Raw genomic sequence first — 27,785 nt, 5'->3', positions numbered from 1 at the left:
GACATAAAATATAGCTACCATCATTACATCGTTAATTTTTAGATATTTTAAACTAAAATTCACTTAATGTAAGTGTCGCATAGTCCCGGGGTAGGGAGGTCAAATGACTAATAGTCCAGTCAATAGGTAGAAAAAAACGGGCTTGCTTTACAAAAATGGGATCAAAGATTTTATTTTTTAAATTTGTGTATACTAGTGCCAATATGAATAAACCAACTTAAAAGAAGTGACAATTCACACTGCCTGTCACAAATGCTATATCAATGAGCAATCAATCTCTTCCTTTGAAGTAATAGTTGAAACTAACATGTTAACTAAATTTCTCAAGAAAGATTTCTGGCAAATTATAACAAGATTAGTCTTATTCAACCTCTTGAGACATATTTCGAAGAGTGTGGCATCGAAGTCAGGCAGACTTAAGAAGATCCCGACTTACTGCTCTTTCAGAGGTGAAGGAAATTGAAAAGGTTGTTATGGTGGGCAAGAGGATATGAATCTGTTGGTGCTGATGACAGCTTTAGGACAGCCTTTCAGCAACTTGTTCTTTTTAAAACCTGGTAGAGGGAATGCTTGTGATTTGTTTTTTTTTTTCCCCACTAAATCTTTTAAGTTTGACCCCAGCAATATTCTTTTCATCCATGCGTTTAGTGGGTGTGATACGACTTCGGCAATCTTTGGCCAAGAAAAAATTAAGTTGTACAAAATAGGCAAAAAAAAAAACTCCTGAAATTAAGGAAGCTATTGAAGTATTTACGGACTCAAGCAGCCATCATGATGCCGTAGCTGCAGCTGGAGAAAACATTTTGAAAATATTATACACAGGTGACATAAAGTATTTGAACCTATCTTTGGATACTTTGTGATTTAATCTTTTTATAAAACTAGTATACAGAGCTAAAATAAATCTTGCAGGGCTACCTCCAATGTGCGGGGGGGGGGGGGGGGAGGGGATGCTGGACGCTATCACTCATATCGATGCTACCACCAAATTCAAAGTTGGTAGGGCAACATAATTGATCCAGAGAAATGGGGTTGGGAACGCAGAACGCAAGGTCTAATGTCTGTTGACACAAAAAGAGATTCAGTTACTCAGAATCTTTTGAAGATTGTACCTTGTACCTGCAAGAAAAATTGTACTGGAGGCTGTTCTTGTCGCAATGCAGGTTTAAAATGCTCCAGCATGTGCAAACACTGCAGTGGCACAAATTGTGAAAATGTTGCAGAAATTTCATCTTTGGATGAGACTGCTGAAGATGATTTGTTCCAGGAGCTTTTGGAATTACCGCAACAAGGAGATGAACAATGAAAGGAATACAGCTTCTTTCTACCCCCTACAGATTCTGAATCGGGAGAACCTGGGCCTTCAAAACGGCTTCTAAGATAAACAGCGTATTTTGTTGTCCTTTCTCTATTTGCTGTCGAATGAATCTCCCTGTAATTTAGATGTACAGTGGCTCCCAAAAGTGTTCGTACACCTACGATTTTCAATGAAATAGGCCATTATCCATTGGTTAGAATTAATATTTCGGACTAGGTATTTTATTATAAGATCTATGATCTATATTTAACAAAACTACATGAAAATTTTTAATAAAACATTAAAACATAATTTTTAAAAAATCAAAAACTAAAAATTGCCGGAAATTTTATCTCACAAAAGTCTTCGTACACTTTGAAAAAATGTCAAAAAATTAGTAAATAATCTAACTTTTTACAAAGTTATTATTTAGTAGAACATCATGCAGTATCAACAAGAGCTTTGAAACGTCTGGGAATAGATTTCATTGTTTTTTTCTTTCTTTTTTTGCGTAATTTCTGAGTAAGTGTTCAACCCCAGTTTGAGTCTTACTGTTTCTAGCTCTATTTTCGTTTCAAAGCTGTATTTTCGTAATCTAGCCCCCAGATATCTCTAAATATGTTACATTAAGTTCAAATCTGGAGATTGAGGGGGTATTTCTAAGCTTAAGGACAATTTTTGAGGCACCAAACGCAAACGTATGCTTCTTATTGTTATCTCGATAAAAAAACAAAGTTGTTTCCGATTGCCAAATTTTGGGCTAATGGTTTAAAATTGCTTTTTAAAATATTTAAATGAACAGCATGATTCATTATTTAATCAAAAAATTCCAAATTTCCAAGTCCCGATGCTGTAATGCACCCTCACATTAAAACACTTTCACCGTCCTGATTAACTGATCCAACTAAGTTCTTCAGATTAAATTCCTCATTTTTTCTTTTATTTACAATTATACAACAATTTAACCCAAAATGTTAAATTTATTTTCATCTATAAGTAAGACGTTGTTCCAAAACGTTTTGAGCTTATTTATCATTGATTTTGCGACGGAAAGCGTAAGCTTACTGTTATTCGCACGAACAAGAAAATTTCTGCAGGAAGAGGTCCCATTTAATCCAGTTAATCAGAGAACTTGACGAACGATTTTAGGTGAAAATTAAACGTAAAATGTTTCATTCAATTCTGCAGAAATTTTTTCAGCACTCAAATGTGTATTTTTCATAATTTTTTTAACTGTAAACCTCCGATCACGCATTGTTAACTTTGCCAGTTGACCTTTTCTTACCGTGTTTTCGATCATATTCTTGTCTTTAAAGCATTTTATCAAGCACTTCACTATAGAATGGTATAAATTACCTAATTTAGAGACATTTCAAACCAATTTACCGCTACTGTGAGTAAACAATTCAAATTTCGAATGGTGTTTGTGGTGTTTTTCAAATACCAGTCATTTTAAAGTAATAAGCACAATATTAAGGAATAAATAAACAAAAAATTAAAGCCAAATGACTTTTAAGGGCCAACACAATGCAAAAATAATAAAAAAATGACATATGATAGTTTTAATCAGGAATTTATTCGAAAAAATTTGAGTGTACGACGACTTTTGTGGCGTATTATTTCTCCGTCTCTTCATTTTTTGAAAAATTTCAAAAATGAAATCTGGCAATATTTTGAAAAAAACTACTGAGTTTTATTCAGAATGGCATAAGAATGGTGTGAAAAAAAATTGGACTTCATATTCAAATTCAGTTTTGCATTATTTTGGTTTTACTACAAAATTTCAAGGTGTACGAACACTTTTGGGAGCCACTGTATGTATTAAGCATCTACAGTTGGATTTTCATTTTGAAAGGGAATTCTTTTGGGTTTTTTATGCCTCAAAAAGTCAGTTTCTGCAGAATTTTTTCAAAGTGTTCATTACGTATTACTATTGTACCTTCATTTATGCATTATTATGTCTATTGTTTGCTTATTATCACCCTAATATTTATTCATTCACATTTATATTCAAATATCGCATTTTCGCTTGTAATAGAATAGATGGTACGAATTATGTGCTTTAAATGAATGAGAAGATTATGTAATTCAATTACAAACTGCAATATAAGTCATATGTTATTGGAGTCTAATGAAGACTACCTCTGTCAGACCAGAAATATTAGTTCGTGAGCGGTGAGGGAGGGTTTATTATTATTGTATCAGAGCATAGTATGCATGATTGTGTTGATTGTTTGCTTATAAGCTGCCTAATATTCATTCCTTCACATTAATATTTTAAAATCTCATCTTTGTTTGCAATAATTAGACTAGAATGTACGAATTATATGCCTCAAATGAATGTATATATTGTGCAATCCAGTTACAAACTGTAATTTATCATCTGTTATTGGAATTTGATGAAGACTACCTCTGTCAGATCAGAAATGTTAGTTTGTGAGCAGTGGGGAAGGTTTTTTTTTTATTATTGCATCGTCGTATGTGCTTTAAATGAATGTGTATATATGTATTTCAGTTTCATAATGCATCGTCTGTTTTTGGAGTCTAGTGGGAACTAATCTGTCAGCCAGAATTGCTACTCTGTGTCCAGCGGGGGGGGGGGGGGGGGGGGGGGGGGGGGGGGGTTAGCAAGAAACTCAAACTTCTCTAACTGTTGATAAACTCTCTGAAACTAAAGTTTCTATTCAAGTTCTAATAATTATGACGCCTTGCTTTCGGTGTGAAAGCTTTTTTTTTCGGAGTGGAGGAAAACTGCCTATTTTCAAAAAGCTATAGCAAGCTTGCTATTTGTGCTACAAAAAAATTATGAGTACAAAAGTTGTAGGAAATTTTATGTTCTTTAAACTTTATATTTAATACTTCTTTCTAAGTTGAACCATTTCAGAGATATTTTGAAAAAAATAAAAAAAAGTCATAAATTTTTGTGGTTTTTCGGCCCCCAAAAGTTTTTTCGGGGTCTTTCATGTTGGATAACTTGGTTTTTCCATGTAGGCACCAATATATACAAATTTAAAAAAAAAACTTTGACCCCATTTTTTGTAAGGTAAAATGTATCTATTGACTGGACTATAAACATTGTGTATTTAAAGACTCAAATTGGTGACCGGAAATGGCCAGCACGTGTAATGACATAGACAAAGAGATAAAGAATGCACCTCATATCACTGAATATGTAATATATGGCATACTAGAAGTCCTGACCTTAGCCAAAGAATTCATGAGGGAGCAAAGATACAACAACAATTCTCACGAGACTTCAGAAGAGAGCTTGCCTTTAACTCAGGAGACATTAAATTCCCTTATGAGTAAAATTAAGATAAGGCACAATGATCAAAGTGTTATAGGACATATTGCGTCTGCGCCAAATGAAGAAATTTACACTGCAAAATAACCCAAGCCCAGTGAGACAATGCCGCAACAAAGTTGAATCACTTTGTCGTGACCGAGGAGCTTTGAAAGACTGAAGCAGCTTGCATTATCAAAAGAAATCCCAAATAAGGAACCAACCGAAATTCAGATACATACAATAACAACTTCACATTATCATTTTAAGACAGTTGACACATTATAAAGAGAACTCATAATTTATACTCACCACATCACCGAAATCATGGTTTTCATGCGGAATATGAGACACAAGAACTCCACAAAGCGCAAGAAATGATGAGTTCGGAATCAGAGTTCGGTGGCAAGAAAAAGTTTATTCACGGGAGGCAATTTCACTACAGTCACAGCTTGGTAAACACAACACGCACTAGCACGATGAACACAATATGCGTATGGCCAAGAGGAGGTTGCACACAAAATGCATTTTCTCACAGCCATTGGGGGAGCCGTTACTTCACCATAAGATTCAAAGGTACTGTGTCATTCTTCTGTACACTTTACGCACATGGGCGGCAGACTCCCCTCAAACAAAACCACGTCACATTCATCATAGCCACGGCGCAGCATAGCCATCAGGTTGATCACCTTGTGACAAGCACTTTCGTCAAAATTGAATTCAGGAAAAATTTCCCTCCAAAAAAGCGCTTCACTTCTATATATAAACTTTTCATAGAATTTTCTAGAACAAATGATTGCATCATCTCAAAACTATCAAGAATTAGTTCTGCCAAGAATCAAAAGAAAATCAAACCAAAACCAACGTCTGATTGGCTGAAAGTTCACTGACCAAAACTAATGAATTCATGACGTCATCACTTTCTCACAGAATTTCACAAGCGAAAGACCTCAGCCACAAATCCTGTAAAACAGCTATCATATGAATCTGATCGAAGACACTTGGAAATAGTTAAATCATTGTAAAAATCATTACCAATGAAACATAAATAACTAACATTCTTGTTGGAGTGTGATCAGGGTGCATAAATGCCTGCCACGATTAAAAAACATGGCAGTTTAATGTCACATAAAATGTTGCGCTTATCAAAGCATGTACTCAGTACTAATAGTAAAGAGTGTTAAAATATAGTTATATTTTTTAATTAATTTCTCCTGACTACTGTGAACAAATGTATAAGGAGACATGAAAGGTACGACACAATTTTATTTGTCAACATAAGTACCAAGCGCATTGAAACATTTTTCATACTGCTTGATAAGCTTCAGAAAGCCCTTCAGGAAAACATCAGGGCTTTGCATATGAACTATACTACGTTGTACTAGGACATCCTCTTGTGGAAATGGAAGAGGCAATTCAGGAAAAACGGCCTTGCCTTTTCATTGGTTTTTTGATGTTAGGTGATAACGCGAGACCACACTTCACGACAGCAATTTAAAACAGATTGCAACTCTTGGTAGGTAGTGCCTACACTATCCGCCATAGTCTTGATCTTGCACCCAGTACCTTCCATCTGTTTCAGGTTTTGAAAGAGAATCTGGACGGAACACACTTTGGAAGCAATACTGAAGTAAAACAAGCCTTTAAATGTTTCTTCTGAATGCAAAGTTCTTAGTTTTTCTTGGAATGCTTTTTGAAGCTGATCAATTAGCATGACAAATGTCTCAATGTCCTTGGTACTTGTTGAAAAATAAAGTTATATCTTACCTTTAATGTCTCATTCTATTTTTTGACTTCCATGCGAAACTCTGACCACAGTCAACAGGGGAAACTTTTTTTCTCTCTCCCCCTTGTACTTCTTATTAAAATAATGAGTGTGTCACCTTTTATTATCTAATGAGTCTATTAATTTGCAAAAAATTGTACATACTGATTTTTTTTTTAAATATTTGTGACAGATGTAGGTGAACCTTTTTTCTTTATGTTTTATAATATAACTTAGCAAGTTTTAAAAGACAAGTGCTTTTTGTTACATGTAGGGAGAAGAAGCAGAACCTTTCCTTTCTTCATTACCAAGTACACCTTTAGTTTTGCAATTTGGAAGTCTTTATTTTGCTATCAAGCTACTGAATGAAATAGGCACAGCAACTTTTTCAGTTGATAATGATGATGATTTAAATCCTTTGGATATTATAAAAAAGGTAAATATACTAGTGTGATTTATTAAGGTATAAAAGTCTTTGAAATTAATTTATAATTTATTTATTGTAATTTCCCCATATCAGTAGTAATTATTTGTACTGATTAGGGTTAAAACTGGTGTACCTTAAGCATTGTTGGGGAGTTCCATAGATATTTTTTTTCTTCTAGTTGTAGCTAACTTTCTGCCTCAATGGATAATAATTTAATTTAGATGTTGCATAGCTCATAATTTAGGCTAATAAAAAAAGTGGGATTTATTAACAATGTTTCTTTATTAAAATTTCCTTGTTTTGTATGACAACAATTTTACATACCATTCCACTATTTTACATTTTTGTTTTTGACTATTAAGAAAGTAGTATCACTTTTAAAACTTAATAGGCTTTTAATGGTTTTAAAAGCAAATGCTATAATTCAAGCATTTGTACTTTTTTTTCCTTAAATGATAATCAAATAAAATATACCCAAACCTGTTTTTGTGCAGTGGATAAGGTCCACATTAAAAAAAAATGCATAAAAAAAGCCTTTGAAACTTCACCAGTAGCTATAAAAAAGTTGCTGCAACACAGTTAAAAATATATGCAGTGAATAGGGGACCGCATAAAAAAAGTCTCACAAAGGAAATAACTCAAAAACTTGCAAAATAACTAGGAATTGCTTCTTTAAACAAAATCAAATTAAACCAAGTGATGATAATTTTGCCCAATAGTCAGACAAAATTTCCGGGATAAGAAAATTTTTGGGAGGTCACAGTAATTTCCCTTCTGGATGCTCTTATCATTACTTGAAGATACTACCTTGCACTCTCTTTATAAATAATTTTGACAGATTGAGTCTCAATCTGATTGAATTTTTATGTACAACATAAAAAAAAAATCACAGAAAAAGAAAAGACTGCACAAAAACAGGTTTGAGTGTACTTATGAATGATGATGAATTACGATATGAAACTCGTAATACTTAAAATGGGTACTCTAATGCAGTTTTTTTTTTTTTTTTTTTTTTTGATATTTAAAGACCCTTGTAAATATTTTTTGTGATTTTTGACTCACCCTAGCTCAATGTCGTTATCCCACATCAATCCATTCCCATCAGTTTATCAATTGGTTCAGTTTTGATTTTTTATGTTTAGAGTTATGTGCAAATACATTTCTGCAAGAATCAAAAGGGGAACCATTTTATTTGGTTTGTCAATAATTTTTTAAGTTTTTTTTTTTAATATGTTATTATATATGTGTTTGCGTGTTTGTTTAGCTTTACGCTACTGTAAAATCAACTTTTTATAAAGAGTCTTTGGAGTTTTGTTTTTCCTCGGGCAAGGATTTTTATATGATTACTACAGTTTTTTACATCTTATTTTGCCCTTGAACTTCTTATTTTATAGATGTTTACTTCCTTGTGACATTGTGATTGTGTGGTGTGTATTTTTTAAGCATTTACATTTTCATTACCGCCGATTTATTGATTAATATTGCATTACAAAATGTATACTTGCCCACTTTTATACATTAGGCATAAAATTTATGCATTTTAGTGATGTTTGTTGTTTATTTTTTGTACTCTAATATGAAACTTAATAGATTTTTTTTGTCAGCTTTAAACATGGACGCCCATATGCAAAGTTGAAAGGGGGGGGGGGAGGCTCAAATATTTCCCCCGTGGTTTAGTTGCAGATTTTCTCCATGGAAATTGATTTCAGGAAGATTAGAGTCATTAAAATATGACATAACTTATTCATTAATGGCTGGAGAAGAAATGGTTTTAAATTTTTGCAAAGAAAAAAGTACTGAAAGCAAGGAAGTTCTAATTTCAAAGGGGGGACTCGAGCCCCCCTTGCCCCCCTATATGGGCGTCCTTGGCTTTAAAGGATAACTATTTTTAAATCTTTGGTTTGGCTTTGTTTTCATTCTGTTCTTTTCATCATAGGCTTTGGATGTAGAAAAATCTGGCATGGTATTGGATGAAAAAAGTAGGAAATATTATGACCTTCTCCAAAAATACAATAAAATGTTGTATGATTTCATACAAGCTGAAATTTTACACAGTATTGGTGGGGGAGTAGATGCTACACGATTTACTACTGATGATGTGTATAAAAAAGATACGATTTTAGGTATTTCTATGTAAGTAAAACTTTTATCCAACTGTAATATATTGATTTGTCTTAATATCTTTTAAATTCTCTTTTCTCTGGAAGAAGATTTTGTTTTGTATATTTTTATTTTTTCCGAGTGCTTTGAAGTGCATGAACAGTGAATTAGTATGATGTATTATGTACAAAGAATAGCTGGACACTGTAATTCTCTCATATTAACATGGATGCCCACAGGGGAGGGGGGGGGGGGGGTTATGGCACAAATTGGCGCCATCTAAATTTTTAGTTTTTTTTCAAATTGTTTTATTTATTATTTAAATTAATTTATTGATTTATTTTTCATTCAAATTATTCATTTTATTTTATTTCAGTTGATTCTGTTTGTGTTTCAATTCCTTTATTTATTTAGTTTTTGTTTTGTTTGTGTGTGTGTGTGTGTCATTGGCGTAGCACAGAGCTTTTCTATTAAAATATCAATAATAACTATAATTAAAAATAAATAAATAAAAAATATTTTTAAAAAATAAAAAAAATATTTAAAAAATAATATGAAAAAGGTAAAGAGAGTTTAGATTTGGGGGGCGGGGATTTGCACCATTGACTTTTGGGGGGAATATCCTTGAAAAGAACTCTCCTAAAAATACCGATTTTGCACTATGCTCCATGCCCCCCTCCCCCCCACACTCTGTTGACTCCCTTGGAAAATGTGTAAATTAATAAAAGTCTAGATCTTTTAAATTTTGATGCTTATGATTTTTATGATGTCTGGAATGGTCCATTTTACTTCTTAAAAAGAGATGGTCCCATCTGTCCTTCCACTGAAATTATGTATGGCTTATCCGTGCAAGTAGTTCAGAAGGTGACCCCCCCCCCCTCCTCCTCTCTAGTAAAGTAAGATAAAATCAAGCTCAAACTTAAACATTCTTACCTTTTTATGTTTCATGGACTAGGTCTGATTGTAACATCAGTTAAAAAAGATGATGAGTAACAACAACTTTTAATGATTCTCGTTATGATCAATCTGCTGTTCAACTCTACATAATTGGTAGAAGCACTTCAGGGTTGTTTTAAGGCATAGGCTAAAGGGGAAAATACCCCAGGACCTGTACTCAAGAGATGACCCTGACATCTATTATTTTCATTGTTAATTTCTATTTTATTGCAGTAACAAAATAAAAATTGCTTTTAAAGGAAGAAAACTATATTCTAAAGAACAAGTGCAGTATTTTACTTTGACAATGTAATTTTTTGACCCCTACTGTTTATTCAATAGAAGATCAATTTTAGTGACACTGAGCAGATTCAAACTTAATGATCAGACTAAAACATTACGAAAACATAAAAAAGCTGATTTATAGAAGAAAAGTAGACAGTTTACTTTTAATATGTTTTAATTCTAAAAGAGTAAATTCATTATCATGCATAAATATTTAATCAAAATTAGAGATGTAAAATTTCCAGAAATTTTGAAGTGGTGGGGAAAAAATGTTTTTTTACTGGGGTTTGTTTTGGGAAAAAATTGGAAAATTTGATTTTTTTATTAATAAAAATATTGTATCTTAATAGCTCTGTGTTTCTTGGAACATATAAAAGGTTAAGCATCAAAAAATATATGCTGCAATCCACACCAGTGGCGGATACAATGGGGGGTCATGCCCCCCTCCCCAAAAAAAACCGCAACAGTACTTGAATGTTTGCTTGAATAAATAAAAAAACTTGATCAAAATACAAGTAGGGCACATGGGTAACGCCCCGCCCCCAGAATCTGCGAAATTCCTTTGTAATCGATATAAGGTTCATAAAGGTTCATTGCATTTGAGTAGAGTAGTGACTGCTTGAAAAAAAAAACATGAACAAAACCATAAGAAAAGTAAATAATTTTGAATTTCCTTTTTTGTAGCATTACATGTTATTTAATATCGATACATAGCTTTGCTTGAGACAGTTGTTCTCGGCGCTGACTTCAAGAGCCAGTTAACTGAACAGTAACAAAAAAGTGTTTGCCGCCCGATCGTTATTTATGCAACAAATTTAATGGATGATAGGAATATTTCCTGAGCTGTAAGGCATCGCTTCAATTGATAAGACATTTGAGTGTGTAATTATTTTTTATGCTAAGTCTCTGTAAATGATTACTCTTTTCTGTTGTGTTTTTTAGACAGCTTTGCTTTTGTTCGCGCTGAGTTTATTTGTAAATGTGTTGTGAATAGTTAATTAGTTTAAAACAATGTTTTGGATTTTGTGTCGTGCAAGAAATGTAAAATTTTAGTTTCGTGTTAGCGCAAAAGCTTGTTATACAAGGGTTCCCGTAAATTAGACCTTTGTATTAGACCAGTGATTCCCAACCAGGAGGCGATCGAACTCTTCTAGGGGGCGATAAATTTCTGGGGGGCGATAGGGGGCGACCAATATTCGTATACCTGGTAATAGGAAATTCTTGACCTTTCAAAAACTATATTTATTAAAACAAATCGGTACACAATTCAGAAATATCTTTCAGAATACCTATGTTGTGTAATAGCAAACCAAGTAGTATATGGCACGTCAAATCAAAGAAAATCGTTTCCAGAAAATAAGGCATGTATGATTTACAGCTCAATCAAATCTGTTCGGATAAAAAAAAAGTCTTGTTTTATTGCCGTTTTCAAGAGGAAAAAAATAATCTTGTAAGTACTGGCTGACCATTGGCGCCAGTATATATTTAACGCCTGAAAAGTGGATGGATGTGTGTAGGAATGGATTTTTGCATTTACTTATCAGTTGTCATTTTTAATCTTGCAATCAACTCATAAACCTCCTTACGTACTTTCTATTGTTTGATTTAATTTAGTGAATTTCTGTATAATTGTGCATATTTCGTAGTGTGGAAGTTCGATATGAATTCGAAAAAGAAGTGCCGGCAGGATTCAGCAGAGTATTTAAAATTTGGTTTTGTCACGTCACCGCAAAATGTGCAGTTTCCGCATTGTCTTTTGTGCGATAAAACATTTTCTAGCATGAAGCGATAAAGCCCTTGCGACTGAAAGAGCATTTGTCAAGAACACATGGTGACAAAGCTAATAAACCTCTTAGTTATTTTCAAGACCTGAAAACAACCAAAGGTGGGTGAATTACTTAGAAGACAAGCAACATATCTTGACAAAGGTCTTCTTGCTTCTTACGAAGTGTCTCTTTTGATAGCAAAATGTGGTAAGCCTCATACGATTGGCAAATCTCTTATTCTACCGGCTGCCAAAAAAATAGTTGAAATTTTGCTTGGTGAGGGCTCCAGTAAAAAGATAAGTCAATCTCTCCTCCTGAGTAACAACAGTTTCCAGGAGAATAGATGAAATGGCTGCTGACGTTGAGTGCAAACTCATAAATGTTTTGAAACAAAGTAAATTTGCACTACAGATTGATGAATCAACTGTGACTGATAACAGAGCTATTTTATTAGCATACGTGAGGTTTATTAATGAGCTGAAAGAGATAACTGAGGAAATGTTGTTCGCCAGAACTTTGATTACTGATACAAAGTGATCGTCGATTTTTAAAGTGGTGAAGGATTATTTTGAAGAAAAAGAAATTTCGTTGACAAATGTAAGTGCTTGCGCAGCAAATGGTGCCCCTGCCATGGCGGGTCGTCATATTGGGTTTCTTGCACACCTTAAAAAGAAGTGTCAGAAGTGATTACCATCCATTGTGTCATTCATCGTCAACACTTGGCTGCAAAAAAATTGAGTGGTGTTCTACATGAAACCTTACAATTAGTCATTACTGGTATTAACAAGATCGAAGCTAATTCTCTCAATGATCGCCTGTTTCGAGAGCTTTTCCATGAAAATGATGAAAAATTCGAAAGCTTGCGTTTACATACGTCTGTGAGATGACTTTCCAAAGGAAACTTTTTGCGCCGTTTCTTTGAATTATTCAACTCTGTAGCTGAGTTTCTCGGCTTGCATGATCCTGCTTTAAGTGGGAATTTGAAACAGCGCAAATTGGAACTTGGGTATCTCACAGATATTTTTTAAAAAATGAACGAAGTCAACATTAAGCTTCAAGGAAACAAGATGAACCTCATCAAGGCCAAAAGCATAATTTCAGCATTCATTGCCAAATTCGAAATCCATAAGACAAATATTGGCCGTAAAGAATTTATCCTGTTTCCGACTCTAAAAGAAAGTTTAATCGTGGATGATGAACTTCCTGAAGAAAAAATTTTTATTGATCACCTTGATCAGTTAAAAAAAGAACATGGAATCAAGGTTTGCAGATTTGATCAACTTACAAATTCCTGACTGAATTTTAGATTTGAAGATGTGGATGAACTGGAAAACTCTTTGCAGACAGAGTTTATGGATTTGAAATTTGATTGTGAATCAAAAATTACTTTCAAGCAATACGTTACGAACTTGCCTGGGTGAAACTTATGGGGAACAACTTTGGAAAAAAGTTGAACAGCTCCTCATCTCATTCTCCTCAACATATTTAGTTGAAAGAGGATTTAACTCTGTAGTGAAGCTTCTCACAAAGCGAAGAAATAGATTGGACATCTGCCTCAAAGGGAACCTCAAATTAAAGCCAGACATCAAAGCTTTAACGGAGTTCCATCAAGCACAAGGCAGCCATTAAAAAGGTTAAAAAAAAAACAAATCTTAACAGTTAAAATTTTCAATTTTTTCCGGATTTCAATTAAAAAAAAAAAGCATGTTACTGAAAAATGTGGTATTTTTACTTTTGCTAAGTATGTAAATGACGTTGGTTAATTAAAGCACTTCAAATTACATTTTTTCTTTTTTTTTGGGGGGGGGGGGGGAAGGGAAAGGGGTTAAGAATAAAAAAATCAGTTTTAAAGCTAATTATTGCTTTATCATGCACTTTTTGAAGCTTTAAACTAAAATTAGGCGTTCAGTAACATTAATCTTCACTAAAATCAGCGCCATCTAATTTGTGTTTTTAAGGGAAGAACCGGGGGGGGGGGGGCGATAGGTGTAGTTTAACTTCCGAAAGGGGCGATGGGCCAAAAAAGGTTGAGAACCACTGTATTAGACAAAAACTGTGCGGAAAAAAGCTGTGTTTTGTTAGAAAAGGACTACCTATAACAAAGATAATGAAGTTTTTGGGTGACAAAACATTGTTGTCTTTTTTATTTTGCAAAGTTTAAAAAAAAATGATGAACCCAAATCCAAAGGAAACGTATCCCGATTTCCTGTATCAGACTCTTGAGACTGACGTCCTAATCCACCTCCGACTTGTACACCTGAAAAGAATCAGTCAGTGAGTATTTATCAATGTCTGCATACAAGATAGATGGGTCATAATCAGATATATGAATGAAATGAACATTCTTTATGGAGATATCAATGCACAAAATATATAAAAGAGCAGTAACTGTCGTAAGAAGCTATTTTTCTTAATGATTATTTTATTATAATTAATGTGCAATAACTGTTTAGTTATGTCAATTTGTAATATTTAATCACAACTTTTATGCTAAACAATCCTTCACTTCAGGCCCTGATATATAACTTTCGGGATCCACTACAAATATCAGCAAGCCCTATACTTTTTTCAACTCTTATCTGAGGTGCCTATTTTATTCAAAGACGCTGTGTAAATTTGAACAGGATTAAAACTTTTTTCAGCACAAATTCAAAGTTCACCGTTAGAACAGGAAATATCATACTATTCCTTCACGGCTTTTATGAGATGAATCCCAGAGGTCAAACAAAGTGATTTTTTATCATTATTATTTTAATTAAATTTAACCTCAGTTCAAGAAAATTGCCGTATGTGAGACTACATTCTTAAGTATGACCAAAGGGTGTTTTAACTCGAAATTTTCGAAAATCTTGGGTTGCCGTTTCTTAAAATTTAGAGCTGACAACACATTTTAAAACTGAAAAATTATTAAAAAAAAACTTTAAAAATGGTTATTTCAATGATTTTTGTGTGCAATTTTGGATTTTTTACGGGGGGGGGGGGGGTAGCTTCCTTATAGCTTTCGGAAATTTCAAAAGTCTTCAGAAAATTTTACTTGAGTCCATTATCAACACTGGCCATGACCCCCTCCCCTACAAGGAAATCCTGTATCCGCCCCTGATCCATACATCTTCTTTTTCTGCTTGACAGAAATATATACATAAAGGTAAGTTTATTTAGAAAAAAAAAACTTTTTGTTTTATAACTGAGAGTTTTCTTGTTTAAACACCAGAAATAAGTCAAGTCGTCTTTCAACCAATAATATTGGGTAAGGTGGTGTCTAATCATAACAATTACATTTTCTATTTTAGATTGCGTTTGAAACTTGAAATAATAGTTGTAATTTTTGACTTTCAAACATGATTGATATTGTTTGAAAGAAAAATAAGTATGATTTCCTTTCTTTACAATGTAACTTTGCTGTCTGAAAATGAAGGCTAGTGAGTTTTGATTTTTTCCAGTCCAGTCTAAGTCTAAATCAAAAATAAATTGGTTTTTCTTTTTCTTTCCAACAGAAACCTCAAACCAAAACTGCGTAATGGTTTCTAAAGCTGAACTAAAACTTAAACTGGAGTTTCAGTTTATTTGTACGGCCGTGCTAAGCACAGTAGTAAAAGTAGTCAAACCTGCACTTTTGAACAAATTTGAGAAGTTTTTCTCTGTTTTGTATTTAACTTAATAAATAAAATGTTTTAGGGTCCTTAAATTAGGAACTATTTTTTTTTTTAAATTCTGTGATTAATTAATCATCATTATTTACCAGGTTACTATTATTTATTTTATTTTTTGTTTTGTTTAGGACCTTGGATGATGAAGTGTTTCACACTGCTGTATCTTTAGCACATCATTATTCTGTTCCTCTTTGGGATCTCTACATCACTCATCTAGAATACTTGTTTTCAGAACCAAGGTTATTTTTTTAAACTTTATGTTTCATGGTGAATTTTAACTTCCCTTTTAATACTGTAAAAGCACTTAGTTTCGCAAACTGTAATTTTGGCAAAAAAAAAAGTGGTTAGCATATTTTGTGACTCTGGTAGCCAGTGGCTACTGTTCAGAATTCCTAGTCTAGAGCTTTAGTAGTCTATGTTCTTCATAAAGTTCTTGCAATTAAACAAGAGTCTATATTTGTCTATACCTCAGAGCAGGACTGATGTAAGTCACATAATCGCTACTTTGCAGAAGAGAGGGAATCGTTTGTCTGGCACGTACAAAGGATTGGCCTTGTGCTCTTTTAACACTGGTAAATTGTTACAGAGGATATTTATATATATATATATATATATATATATATATATATATATATATATATATATATATATATATATATATATATATGTATGTATATTAGGATTACATTCATATGGCTCAAAACGGATTCTGCATAGAGGTGTGAACAGAAATTTTGGGACCTGTCTTAGGTGATTGATACGAGCTCACCAATATAGTGTCTACCCCTACGTCCCTACATATATTTCGCCCCTCATTTTAAAAGTGTCAGGCTTGGGTTTGGACCAACAGGTGCCCCCCACCCCCGTGTATGCCCCTGATTACATGCACTCCCATTGATTCTACATACAATGCACTAATAAACTGAAAATCGCAATATTTGGACTTACGCTAGTCTGGCTCTGAGGTACAGATATTTAGTTTTTTTAGAGCGTTTTGTGTGGAAAAATGATAAACCTATTAAAATGGAATTGCCCATATGCAACCTTTATTAGTTTAGTAAACTTAATTCAACATATAAGTCAAGAGATGCACTCAGCCTCTCTTTCAATGTGATTTTTCAAGTGTTTATGGTAGTGTAAAAATATAAACTAAAAATTGCATAACTTTTTAATCCCTCACTGATAATTACAGTGATCTCTTACTTATACGCGACCTCTGTAATATGCCTTTTTCACTTATGCCCGTTTTTCTCACGGGTCCAGCCAGCGATTTAGAAAAACAATGTTAATTCTTATTCATTTGTACGTGAGACCTTAACCCATATTGTACCACATTAAAAAATAATTAATATTTTTCCGAAAAATTGCTATTACAGACTAATAAGAGCTCAAGAAGAAATATAAAATTTTAAAACTTACCAAAATTTTATTAGTTTCAGTTTAACAAGCTGTCCTATATATAGGACGATGGTACAATCCGCTACCGTGTAAGGTTTTCCAGTCAAGCATCCTGGTATGCGTGAAACGGAAGAAAACATTCCATGCAAAGTCCCAAATTACATTTTTTGCAAATAGTCACGGGTTTTTTAGTGCAATTTTTCAGCTGACATCTACGCTGTTTTCCATTCGGGTTTTTAACTAAAATATGATCACTCTGCAACTTCAAAAAAGCTGCGCTTTTTTGCTGAACACCCAGACGTCTTCCTGCAACATTTCGTGGTACACATAAACCAAGGTAAGCAATAGTGACATTTCTACGAAATTCAAGAAGTTCCAAAGATTGTTCTGTAGAAAAGAGTTTCGATATTTTCCAAGCAGCAACCAGTGCAGTTTCAAAGGCATTTATAACTAAAGGTCAATACCACTTTTTACCTTGTATGGAAGAGTAATATGTTTCCATATGATCGTCGAACAAGTCAACACCATTTTTATACTTGTTATATGAAACAACACAAGATGGGATGTCTACTTTTTGTTTTCCACCCTTCATTCTTCTTTCAACTTTTTTAAAACACCTCGTGTCTTCAAAATTTGTGATGAGTGATACTACTCTATTATCGTTCCATCGAACAGCTGCAATCTCATTATTCACGTCAAATTTCCTGTCGGATGTTCCGCGATCCATATTTCCCAGGATTTTAGAGGACTTTAAAGGACATTTTCCCATTCTGTTTTCCCTTACTGTTCCTGTAGCAAAGAATTGCTTGCTTCTCAAATGAGAGAAAAGATTATAAGATGAAAAAAAATTATCCATATAAATTTTATGCTTTGCTGGAGTTTCAATAATGGATAGCAACTCATCAACAACTGTTTCTGATAACAACTTCTGTCCCTTTTTCATCATTTTAGTTTCGTTACAACTAGTGGAACCATGTTCAGAAATGGGGTTCTCTTTTCGTGCCCCTTGATATGGTATAATATGAAAAGGATAACCATCAAAAGATGAAAGTATCCAGAGCTTGTAACCAAATTTCACAGGTTTCCCTTTCATATACATTTTGCATCCATGTCTTCCAAAATAACGAACCATCCTTTCATCAATACTTAAATGCTACGAAAATACACCAAATTGTTGCAAAGCTTCATTCAAAAAATCATAGAGAGAACGAACTTTATAATATCGATCTAAATCAATAGTTGCATTGTCGTTGAAATGTAAATATCGCTTGATATCAGAAAAATGCTTTCTTGACATTGCTTGACTAACCAGAGTTGTTCCTGTATCAGGAGCATTTTCCCAGTACATTTTTTTCTCTTGGTAGAATGTGATAACCACTGTAGAAAAGTATGCCTAAAAATTGTTTGAATTCGTCCGTTTTCAAACAAAAATCATGGTTATTTTTTTGTCCAGCATATTTGCTGCTTTCTTCTACTGCTTTCAAAATCATATTTTTAGCCAAAACCTCGAAAAGCTCCACGGGTGATTTTTCTGAAATTATGTCCAATATCTTCTGATGATTTTCATTAGAAAACTTTTCAGGATGTGATGAAAACTTTGGTACGTGATTAGTCCATTTTGTTTGTGATATATTTATTTCTTCATTGCTATTTATTCCTTTTAAAATTTCAATTGTTCCAGCAGTTTCCTCTTGAAGTTTCTCATCAAAAATAGCGTGACCATGTGCAGTAATAGAGGTTTCATCAATTTCTTCATCATCAGTGACTGTGTCTGGATCAGGTGGCACTGTTATCATTTCAGGATCACTCTCATCTGCTTCATCATCTAATGACATTAAATATTCCACAGCTTCTTCCGTTGTTAAGAATTTCCTACTTGATCTACTAAAAGTACTCATCTCTACTTGTTTTTGACATCAGCTCTCACACTTCGAACAACAATAACTGAGCGAATATTTTAACCCAGTGCAGAAGATAGCGTCACCACGTGATAAAATGCTCATGGTAAATTAACCAACAAAAGCATTCCCCCACAAACACCAGAGAAACCAGTTCCTGCTCACTTTGTTACAACAAAACTGAATAGTATTGACTTCTGGGCCCATCTATTCTGTGAGAGTTCAGATCTGTTCATTGGGAGCGCACAGTAGGGGATTTTACTATCGTCCTATTTACAGGACGGCTGAAAAAACTTCCATAAAACCTATTTAAATGTAGTTTTTTCTCTGCAAATTTTCTTTAGCGTTAACGGATACGACTAAAAGTAATATATTGTGGACAGAATTTTGGCATATTTTTTATAAAATAGATTTGATTAAAAATTAAATTTCGCATAATAAAACAGCAAGAAATCGCTAAATTCAAAAAAACAAAATAAAATAAAATCCTCAAAGTAGAATTCTCAATTTTTGTACTTAGCACTAATCAAGTGTAACGTTTATAACAGTAACAAACATAAGTTAAAATATGTGAAAATACTTATAGTATCGCAAAGAAACTGAGCTGTCCTATATATAGGACGATAGTGAAATATGGGTTAAATGCACCTTTCACTTATGCGCGATATTTTTTTTCAAGTTTTAGTTAAATCGCATATTCACGCTTTGCTTATCGGAAAGTTTGTACCCTTCTTGTTCTGTCTCTTGGAATACATTCACATGCCTTTATTCCATTGTTCAGATTCTTTCAAGAAAGCTTTTGTTTTTCACGCAAGTGTGCTATTGGGGGTGGAATTAGTCTTGGGCTTGACATCGAGAGGGGAGAATGGGTTACATACGAAAAGATTGACGTCACTAAAAGTCGTCGTAGAGTGGTAAGCATTGACATAGCCTATTGAGGATCTTTTGCATCCTCCTAGACTATAGCTCTGATCACGCGACATTTTTTTGGTTTGGGGAATTTACTTACGTACTGTACAGTGTATAAAAATGACAAAACATACAACTTCAAATTTTACATTTTTATTAAATTACAATGCATTAACGGAAATTATGTGTATATTTATTCATTAGTATTAGTAGTGTGGTACTATTAGTATTACTGTAACTGATGTTAACTTATTACATTTAAGTTTATTTGGGGGTTTTCACTTATCCGCGAATCTCACTCGTGCACGAAAATTTTGTTGTCCCCTTTCGTCGCGTATATAAGTGAGAGGTCACTATATTTAGTTTCGTAAATTGATCTATTGACGAAGATTTATCAAGAACAGTTGATGCTCGATTATGCAAACATCTTTGATGACCTTTCAAAATTTTCATAAAATTTAGATTTTCAAATATTGAATACAGTCAAACCTTGATATCTAGGACTTCCTTATCTCAAAACCCTTGATATTCTCAAAAAAAAAAATTCTCCCGCATTTTCTAGAAAAAACACTATGTATTTTCCATAGTTATCTCAAAGTTTATTTTTCAAAGCCCTTGATAAATCGAAATTTTTGCACGGAAAGAAGTTTCATTTGTCGTTTTTCTTTGGCAATGTTTGTAGTAAAACCAGTTCCAGGGACAATTGCATAACGTTTTTCATTCCTTTTCTTGGAAATTTTGTGAATAGGGGATTGGGGCAAGATAATAGGGGACTGTTGGTATAAGGGGTGTTCTGTGTTTTCCCCAGAGCTTAGAATCTTTGTACATTTCTCTCGAACATGTTGTCCACTTTGAGGAAAGAGGATCGATTTTTCGTACGTCAGTTTTCAAGCAAAAACAGAAAATGTGCTCCTCATTTTCATTATTCTGCTTTTTTAACTCCTACAAAATGGCTGCTAAGAACTTTTTGAATGTGGGGTTACTGGTTGAAGATAAAATTAGAATTTTTGAATTTTTAATTGAAAAAAACCAAGTTGAAATTGTTGTTCATTTCAAAATCTCATCCTGCGCACTTTTGACAATTATAAAACTTCAAATCTAGTGAAATATTCAAGGTTACTTTATTAATTGTAATTCAAAGTGGTCCCATAATACATATATAAATGCAAATAGCAAAAGTGTGTGTAATTGTGAGAGTTACTAGTGTAATTTCTTAAAACCTTGATAACTCGATAGCTCGAATTTTCCTCTCACAAAAGATTCGAGATATCAAGGATGTACTGTAGGGTGGGTCAAAAAACAACCTTTTTTTTAAATTTCGATGATGGGTAGTGCAGAAAAAGTACCATTGGTGGAGCAAATTGCACATAAAAAATTTGAATTTTTTCTGACAGTTTCTTGATTTGCCGCAATTGGATTGAAGTTTCGAGAAAATGCTCATTTTTCGCGTTTTTAGCCAAAATTAGTAAAAATAGTATTTTTTTTTTTTTTGATGATGAGTTGCATGTAAATAGTGCCATCAGTGGCACTAAACTCCCATAAAAATTATGGGATGTGTGGTATAGCTCTCTCCTTTGCCACAAATGAGTAAAGGTTTTTGTAATTTTCAGTTTAACATTTTCAATAAAAATTTTCAAATGCAAAAAATTTTGTTTTCACCATATTTCTCTGCCATAATTATATAGTTTTATCACATGTGATTCATTTTTAGATGCATGGTGTGTTATAAATTAACTACTTATTGTGTATGAATTTTTAAATTTAAAATATGCTAAATAAAACTTATTGTAGCTCTCTGTTTGATTAGTGTTCAAAACCAATGGGAGTAATGCAGAATTTGTTCTTAATCACTGGTAAATCTTTTTTAAATAAGAACAAAGTTATTATCTCTTAACTTAAAACAGTCGCGTGAAATAACATTCCCGTAAGAACATGAAAAGAAAAACAAAAAACAACGGTGTCATTGCAGGTGTTTAAAAAATGAAGGAAATAAATAAAGAATTGAAACATTTCGTGTACATTTTTCGTACGAACTCCCGGTCTGACACCTGATAAATAAGATAGATAAAGCACTGAACCTAAAAACTTTCTGGCCCATTCAAACCCAAGCTGATGGCATGCAAAAACCTACTTATGCTATCATTCTATGTTACCTCTGTCATGTATTTCTGCATTGGCAAAGGAAAAGGAAAATACTGAAAATTTGAGCAAAGACTAAAAACACATAATTGACAGTTGTGCAACTGTTTCAACTGGACTGTCCAGAGTTACAAGAAAGCCAACCAGAGCCTATTATGTAATCTAAGAGGTTCACAGCTGCCTACAGAACTCTTTGCTTGCACTTAAGTACCTCGAAACCCAAAGAGGCCTTAGGATGTCTCATACTTTTCGTAATATAAATTGATTTGCCCATTTGATTTGCCTAAAGAAACAACAAAAGTACACAAAAGGGATTTAAAAAAGTAAATAATAAGATGACCTTCCTAAGAATTCATAACAATGCTGCATGCTGCCACAACAATGGATACTTATGAAAACCACCACATTAAAACATTGTGATGAATATTAATTGAATAAATAGATAGCAATTAAAAGAAGAAACAAGGATTGAGAAATTTGAGTATTTAAGGTTTAAGGTTCCAAAATTAAAGTTCAGGTTAACTGAATATGATGATATGCTTGGTTTGGTTCTCAACCAATATCAGCCAACCTCAAATCCCGAAATGCCTTTCGTCACAAAAAGCTGGAATAAACATAGTATCAGAAACAATTTTGGAACCTGAAATCCTATGCCAGCTGTGTGTAATAAATAGAATACTACTAAAATAGCACAGAATTTGCAGATGGCCACAAAGGAAAAGATCCTTTCATTGTAGCAATACTGTAACAGAAGTAAAAGCTCTAAAAGGCAGAAATTCAACTGGAAAAAAGCTTTATTACCTAAAACAATGTAGATAAAAATTGTCTGTTGAAAGTACAAGCAGAAATTTTCTATACATCCACACTCTCTTTAGTTCTTTGTTGAGCTCTGTGCTGTTTAATCTTAATTTTGAACGCAGCTGCATAAAGTTTTCAAATAGCATATTTCAAGTTTAAAATTTTATACGCAATAAGTAGTTAATTTATGACACACCACGCATCTAAAAATGCAACACATCTGATAAAACTATATAATAATGGCAGAGAAATATGGCGAAAACGAAATTTGTATTATTTGAGGAAAAATTTATTGAAAACATTAAAAAACTGAAAATTAGTAAAACTTCTCTACTCATTTGTGGCAAAGGAAAGAACAGCACCACACATTTCAAATTTTTTTGTGGGAGTTAAGTACCACCAATGGCACCTTCTCCCCACAACTCATCATCAAAAATAAAAATATACTATTTTTACTAATTTTGTTTTAAATATGAAAAACAGCACTTTTTCGAAACTTCAACCCAATTACAGCAGATCAAGAAATTGTCGGAGAAAATTCAAATTTTTTATGTGCACTTTCCGCTACCAGTGGCACTTTTTCTGCACTACCCATCATTGAAATAAAAAAAGTTGTTTTTTGGCCCACCCTTTTGTACTGTACCATTGTTTTAAGAAAAGATTTTTTGGGCTTTATAAACTCTTTGTAAAATCATGAGTGTTCATTGAGTAGAAGTTCATGAAATCAAACTTCAATTGTATTTTGTTTGCAACTGGATCTATAGGGCTGCTAGTCTTGGCCCTTGGCTGATTTGAGGGGCAGAAAATTCACAATATTTCTGGGGGGGTTTTCCATTGAAACTCAATATAAAAACTTGAAGGAACATTGATAGGGGCCGCAGTTACAAGACTTGAGCAGGCTCAAAAAATTCGTAGATCCAGCACTGAAATATTACCCCTCTCTTTTTTCATAAAAATCATGTGGAGGCCATCATGTTTGGGAGCACAAAATATGCAATTTTTAAAATGTAGCTAATTTTAAATGCGTTTTTCAGTTTCAAAGTTTGTAACTTCTTTTATTATTTTCTCTTCAATATAGCACAATCTCAAGTATTATATCAGAACGATTAGAAAAGTTGAGTTTGTTACAAAAATTGCTTGAAAAGAAGAATTTATTTCAAGCCCATTTGCAAAATAATATATATCCTGGTATTCATGGGCAGGATCATGATAAGCTCAACCTGTGTTTTTCATTGTTAGAATCGTGTGGAGATAATAAAGACAAGATTGGAATTTCTCCCAGTCATCATAAAAAACTTCTGAATAAATTTAGATCTTCTATGAAAAGTGAGTCTTTCATTTCTTTTAAGCATGCATGTTTTTTTAATGTAGCCTTAAATGTTTTGTATTTAATTGAAATCATATGCTGTCAATGTTCAATTTTATGCACTTTTTTGGGTCTGAAAAAGATTGCATAAAACAAGAGTTTGTAAAATTTAAAAGCATTGAAAGCTATGTACCACATACAGTAAAATCTTGATTTTTCAATCTCAGTTAGTGAAAAATATTAGTGTAGCTTCTAAATAATGATCAAGGCAACAGTCTAATGTTGATGCATGAAAAAAGGACATTATGATTAAATAAAAATTAATTGATCCCTTTAAGGTGTAATTTACCTGTTTCTATCAGTAGTAATATGCGAGTACATTTTTCATTTGAATATATCACACTGAAATTTTAGAAATGCTTTATTTCTTTTTAATTTCTTTTTAAAATTATATGGTTTAAATAATTCAAGTTTCTGTAGTTGGGATAAAAGTTTAAAAAAACTCAAATGTTCTCTTAATATTGGAACACTATAATTAAATTTTTGTAACAATTAAATCGCTTCATAATGATTGGTCTCGGCTGCAGTCAAAGTCTCAGGTATATCAGTACCAACTAAAGTCAATGCTAATTTACAAATGAAGATTTTAAACTAAACACACTAAACTATTGAAAAGAGAGCTTAGAGATTAATTAAATTAGATAATAATAACAATAATTATAACAATTAGTACCAGATAAAACAACTGCCACATTGCAAACAATATTTAAGTCTAAACAACTTAAAAACTCCAAATGCAGTTAAAAGTATTAAGATAGCTCACAGCAATGAACAAACCTTTTAATAGACTGCTGCCCCTAATCAGAATTTCTGGTTATTTATTTCATAGCAAAACCAGTCATGTAAATGCAGTAGGTTTATAGATAACTGTCTCTAAACCTACTGCAAAAGTTTAGAATTCGTGTGTTAATTTATTGTAACTCTTACCAACTGAGATTTTATTCTTGGTTATGAACAATATCTTTAAATAGTATTTTTAGATTTAAAGACTTTTGTGTGAACACTAGTTAAAAATCCCCCCCCCCCTCTCTGTTTAATCAAGGAAGATAATGTTTTTAGATTAATTTTAATTGTAATGAGTTCTTATCATATTCATTTTTTGGCTTACACAAATTTTATTGAACTGAAAAAAAAAACTTCAATTTAAACACTTTTCGCAAAACACATTTTTAAACAACAAAATTTGAATCAGCTAAATAAAAATATTCATGCATCAGAGTTAAATTTAGATCTTTGAAAGCCTGATGAAAACCAAAAAAAAGGAGGAAAGTATCTCTGTGTAAAATATAAAACGATATTCATATATTTTCAAGAATAATTTTTAAAAATGTAAAAAGCAAACTTTTTAATCCTCTACAATTTTGCTGCAGCTGCCTACTTTTCCTTTTTTAAATTTGGCTCTATCATGGGTGATTTTTTGTGTTGCAAGAAATGACAGAAGTTGTTTTTTTTTTCTTTTTCTTTCTTTTTTTTTTCTTTTTTTGTCAATGTGTGGATTTTTAATGCATGTTCTTGATACTATTTGTTCTAATAAATGGTATATTTTTGGTACCATTTTTAAAAGGTTAAAAACTGCATTTTTCAGAATTCAACAATTTTTAGTATTTTTTCCCCCTTTTGCTGACAATATTTGTTTGATCTCATTTTTCATTAATAACTTGTGGTTTTTATGTATCCATAGGCATCAATTACAAGTTAATTATGAGTGCTGAGAGTTCTCTTTCTTACCTGGCAAGCATAATCAATGAGTCCAATGTTCACGTTTTTGCCAAAGCGGCAGAAAGTATCCCAAAAGCAGTAAGATAATCTTATGTATTTTATCCCCCCCCCCCTTTTTTATTTAGTTTTATTTGATAGTACATATGCTGAGAGGGTTCTCTAAGCATCTCTACTCTTGGGGATGTTTTTTAACTTTTCAGGATTAAAATGTTTAGATCCCTATTGACACAATAATCCATCCAATTTATTATCTATGCCTTGATCTTATTCTCAAAGGCCTTAGTAGGAAAATGTTTTTGCAGCTGTGATCTTCATACATTCTAACCAGATATCTAATACATTTTTTTCCTCTACTAGGGGGCTCTGCCCCCTGCTCGCTAACGCTCACCAACTGCAGAAGATTGCTTCGCAATCTTATTTGATTCTCAAAGATTTAAATCGCTAATTAGAGAGAAACAGATTAAAAATGCATTATGAGCTCCCTTTGAATCAAAAAGCCCCCCTTCCCCAGGTTTTGAAAATAACTTGTACCAACCTGCAGAGTCATAAGGGGTAAGGGGCTGATGAGCATTGAAAAACTGCAGTTTTGTACGTTTGAAAAGTCGCTTTCATATTATTGGTCTCTAGTAATATATTTTGCTTTTTAGCTCGGGGCTTGAATTGAGTTGAGCCTAAGATTTTCCGTTAAAATCGAAACCCTTAAAGTTTGTGAATAAGAAAGAAGAAACATGCGAATAGAAAAGACGTAACTATTGCAACACCAAATAAAATATCAATAATTTTAATGGAGATGAGATTATTCTGAATTGATTTTTAACGGCTTGCATTTTTTTACCTTTGGAGATAGAAGTTCAGTTTTTCGACCATAGGTCGAGTTAGATCTGGAGTAAAAAAAAGCCGCTCTTTTCAGTGGTGTCAAAAAGAAAACTGTAGGACAATTTCTTCACTTTTTACTGATAGATTTAATAAAGAAAGTAGTGCCTAAATTTTAGTTAAGCTTAAAAAAGGTCGAGTTAAAAACGCAAATAACTCACGCCATATTTAAGTTAGAACATTGAAACATTGCATAGAACACAGAAAATTCTATCCTTTCTAACGATATATAATATTAATATGTGCAAGCAATTTTTCACCCCTTTAATAGGCATTAATAGACAATTTATGTGAAATTTGAGCTTAAAAAAATTAATTACAAAAAAAAACTAATTTAAATTTTAAAAAATAAAACCCCAGGTGCAAACCACTGGGGCTTGAAGTAATTTTGTACAAAATTTCAAGGCTGTAGGTGCTATGGGTCTCCTGGACGCACATCCACCACAGACTTCCTTCCAGAATTTCTTTGGAACCTTACTTTTGTTTACTATAAAGAGATAATTTTATAAGTTTTACTATTGTACGCTTGCTATGAATTGAAAAGTGAAATACATAGTAATGAATTGAAACAGATCTGATTTTACCTCTTTAATGAATTGTAACGTGCAGCTTCTGTTGCATTTAGGCTTTGAGGCTAATTGTGAGAAACTATGCATTTGCTAATCTTTATGCTTCTAAGCATGATAGGTGTTAAAGTTGCTGTAGTTCTTTGTCGTATTATTAGCTCTTCTAGGCATTTTTTTTATTTATTTATTGTTGTAATGCTTTCTCTTGCATTTATTTATTTATTTTTTTTTTTATTTTTTTTTTTTTTCATTGTATATGAAAAATACCTAGCAAAATTTTCAACTGATTTGAACAAAACCTGTTTCCCTTGTTCAAGAAAGAAAATATAGAGAAGGAAAAGTCCCCCAAAAAACTTTTCCTCCTCTACATGTTATTTAAAATGACATTTCTGCAAGAAAGTGCCTTTTGACAGTACAAACTTTCTACAGTCAAGTCAATTTACTGTGCAATTGTTTTTCCAGAAATGTTAGAACAGCAGAGACAAGTATAGAATTGAAACAAAATCATTCTTATGTTGTGTTGTAAAATGGTATATGACGGAGAAGCATGATCATAGTCCCTGACACAATTTTCAGTCCATATATACTCGCGTATCAGTCGACCGCTCCT

General features: G+C 32.8%; 1 protein-coding gene across 1 annotated transcript in view; it reads left to right on the top strand.

The window, feature by feature from the left end:
• The window catches only part of LOC129224800 (NBAS subunit of NRZ tethering complex-like), a 148,290-nt gene that overhangs the window by 88,991 nt on the left and 31,514 nt on the right, over positions 1 to 27,785 (top strand). Inside the window, exons 34-38 of the mRNA XM_054859349.1 lie at positions 6,620 to 6,781; positions 8,709 to 8,905; positions 15,638 to 15,748; positions 23,730 to 23,977; positions 25,699 to 25,814. Coding sequence (XP_054715324.1) covers positions 6,620 to 6,781; positions 8,709 to 8,905; positions 15,638 to 15,748; positions 23,730 to 23,977; positions 25,699 to 25,814 — 834 coding nt within the window. The remainder of the gene's footprint in view (positions 1 to 6,619; positions 6,782 to 8,708; positions 8,906 to 15,637; positions 15,749 to 23,729; positions 23,978 to 25,698; positions 25,815 to 27,785) is intronic.

Source organism: Uloborus diversus, chromosome 6 (assembly GCF_026930045.1).
Source record: "Uloborus diversus isolate 005 chromosome 6, Udiv.v.3.1, whole genome shotgun sequence".
NCBI lineage: Eukaryota > Metazoa > Arthropoda > Arachnida > Araneae > Uloboridae > Uloborus > Uloborus diversus.
This window is presented reverse-complemented; position numbering and strand designations above follow the sequence as displayed.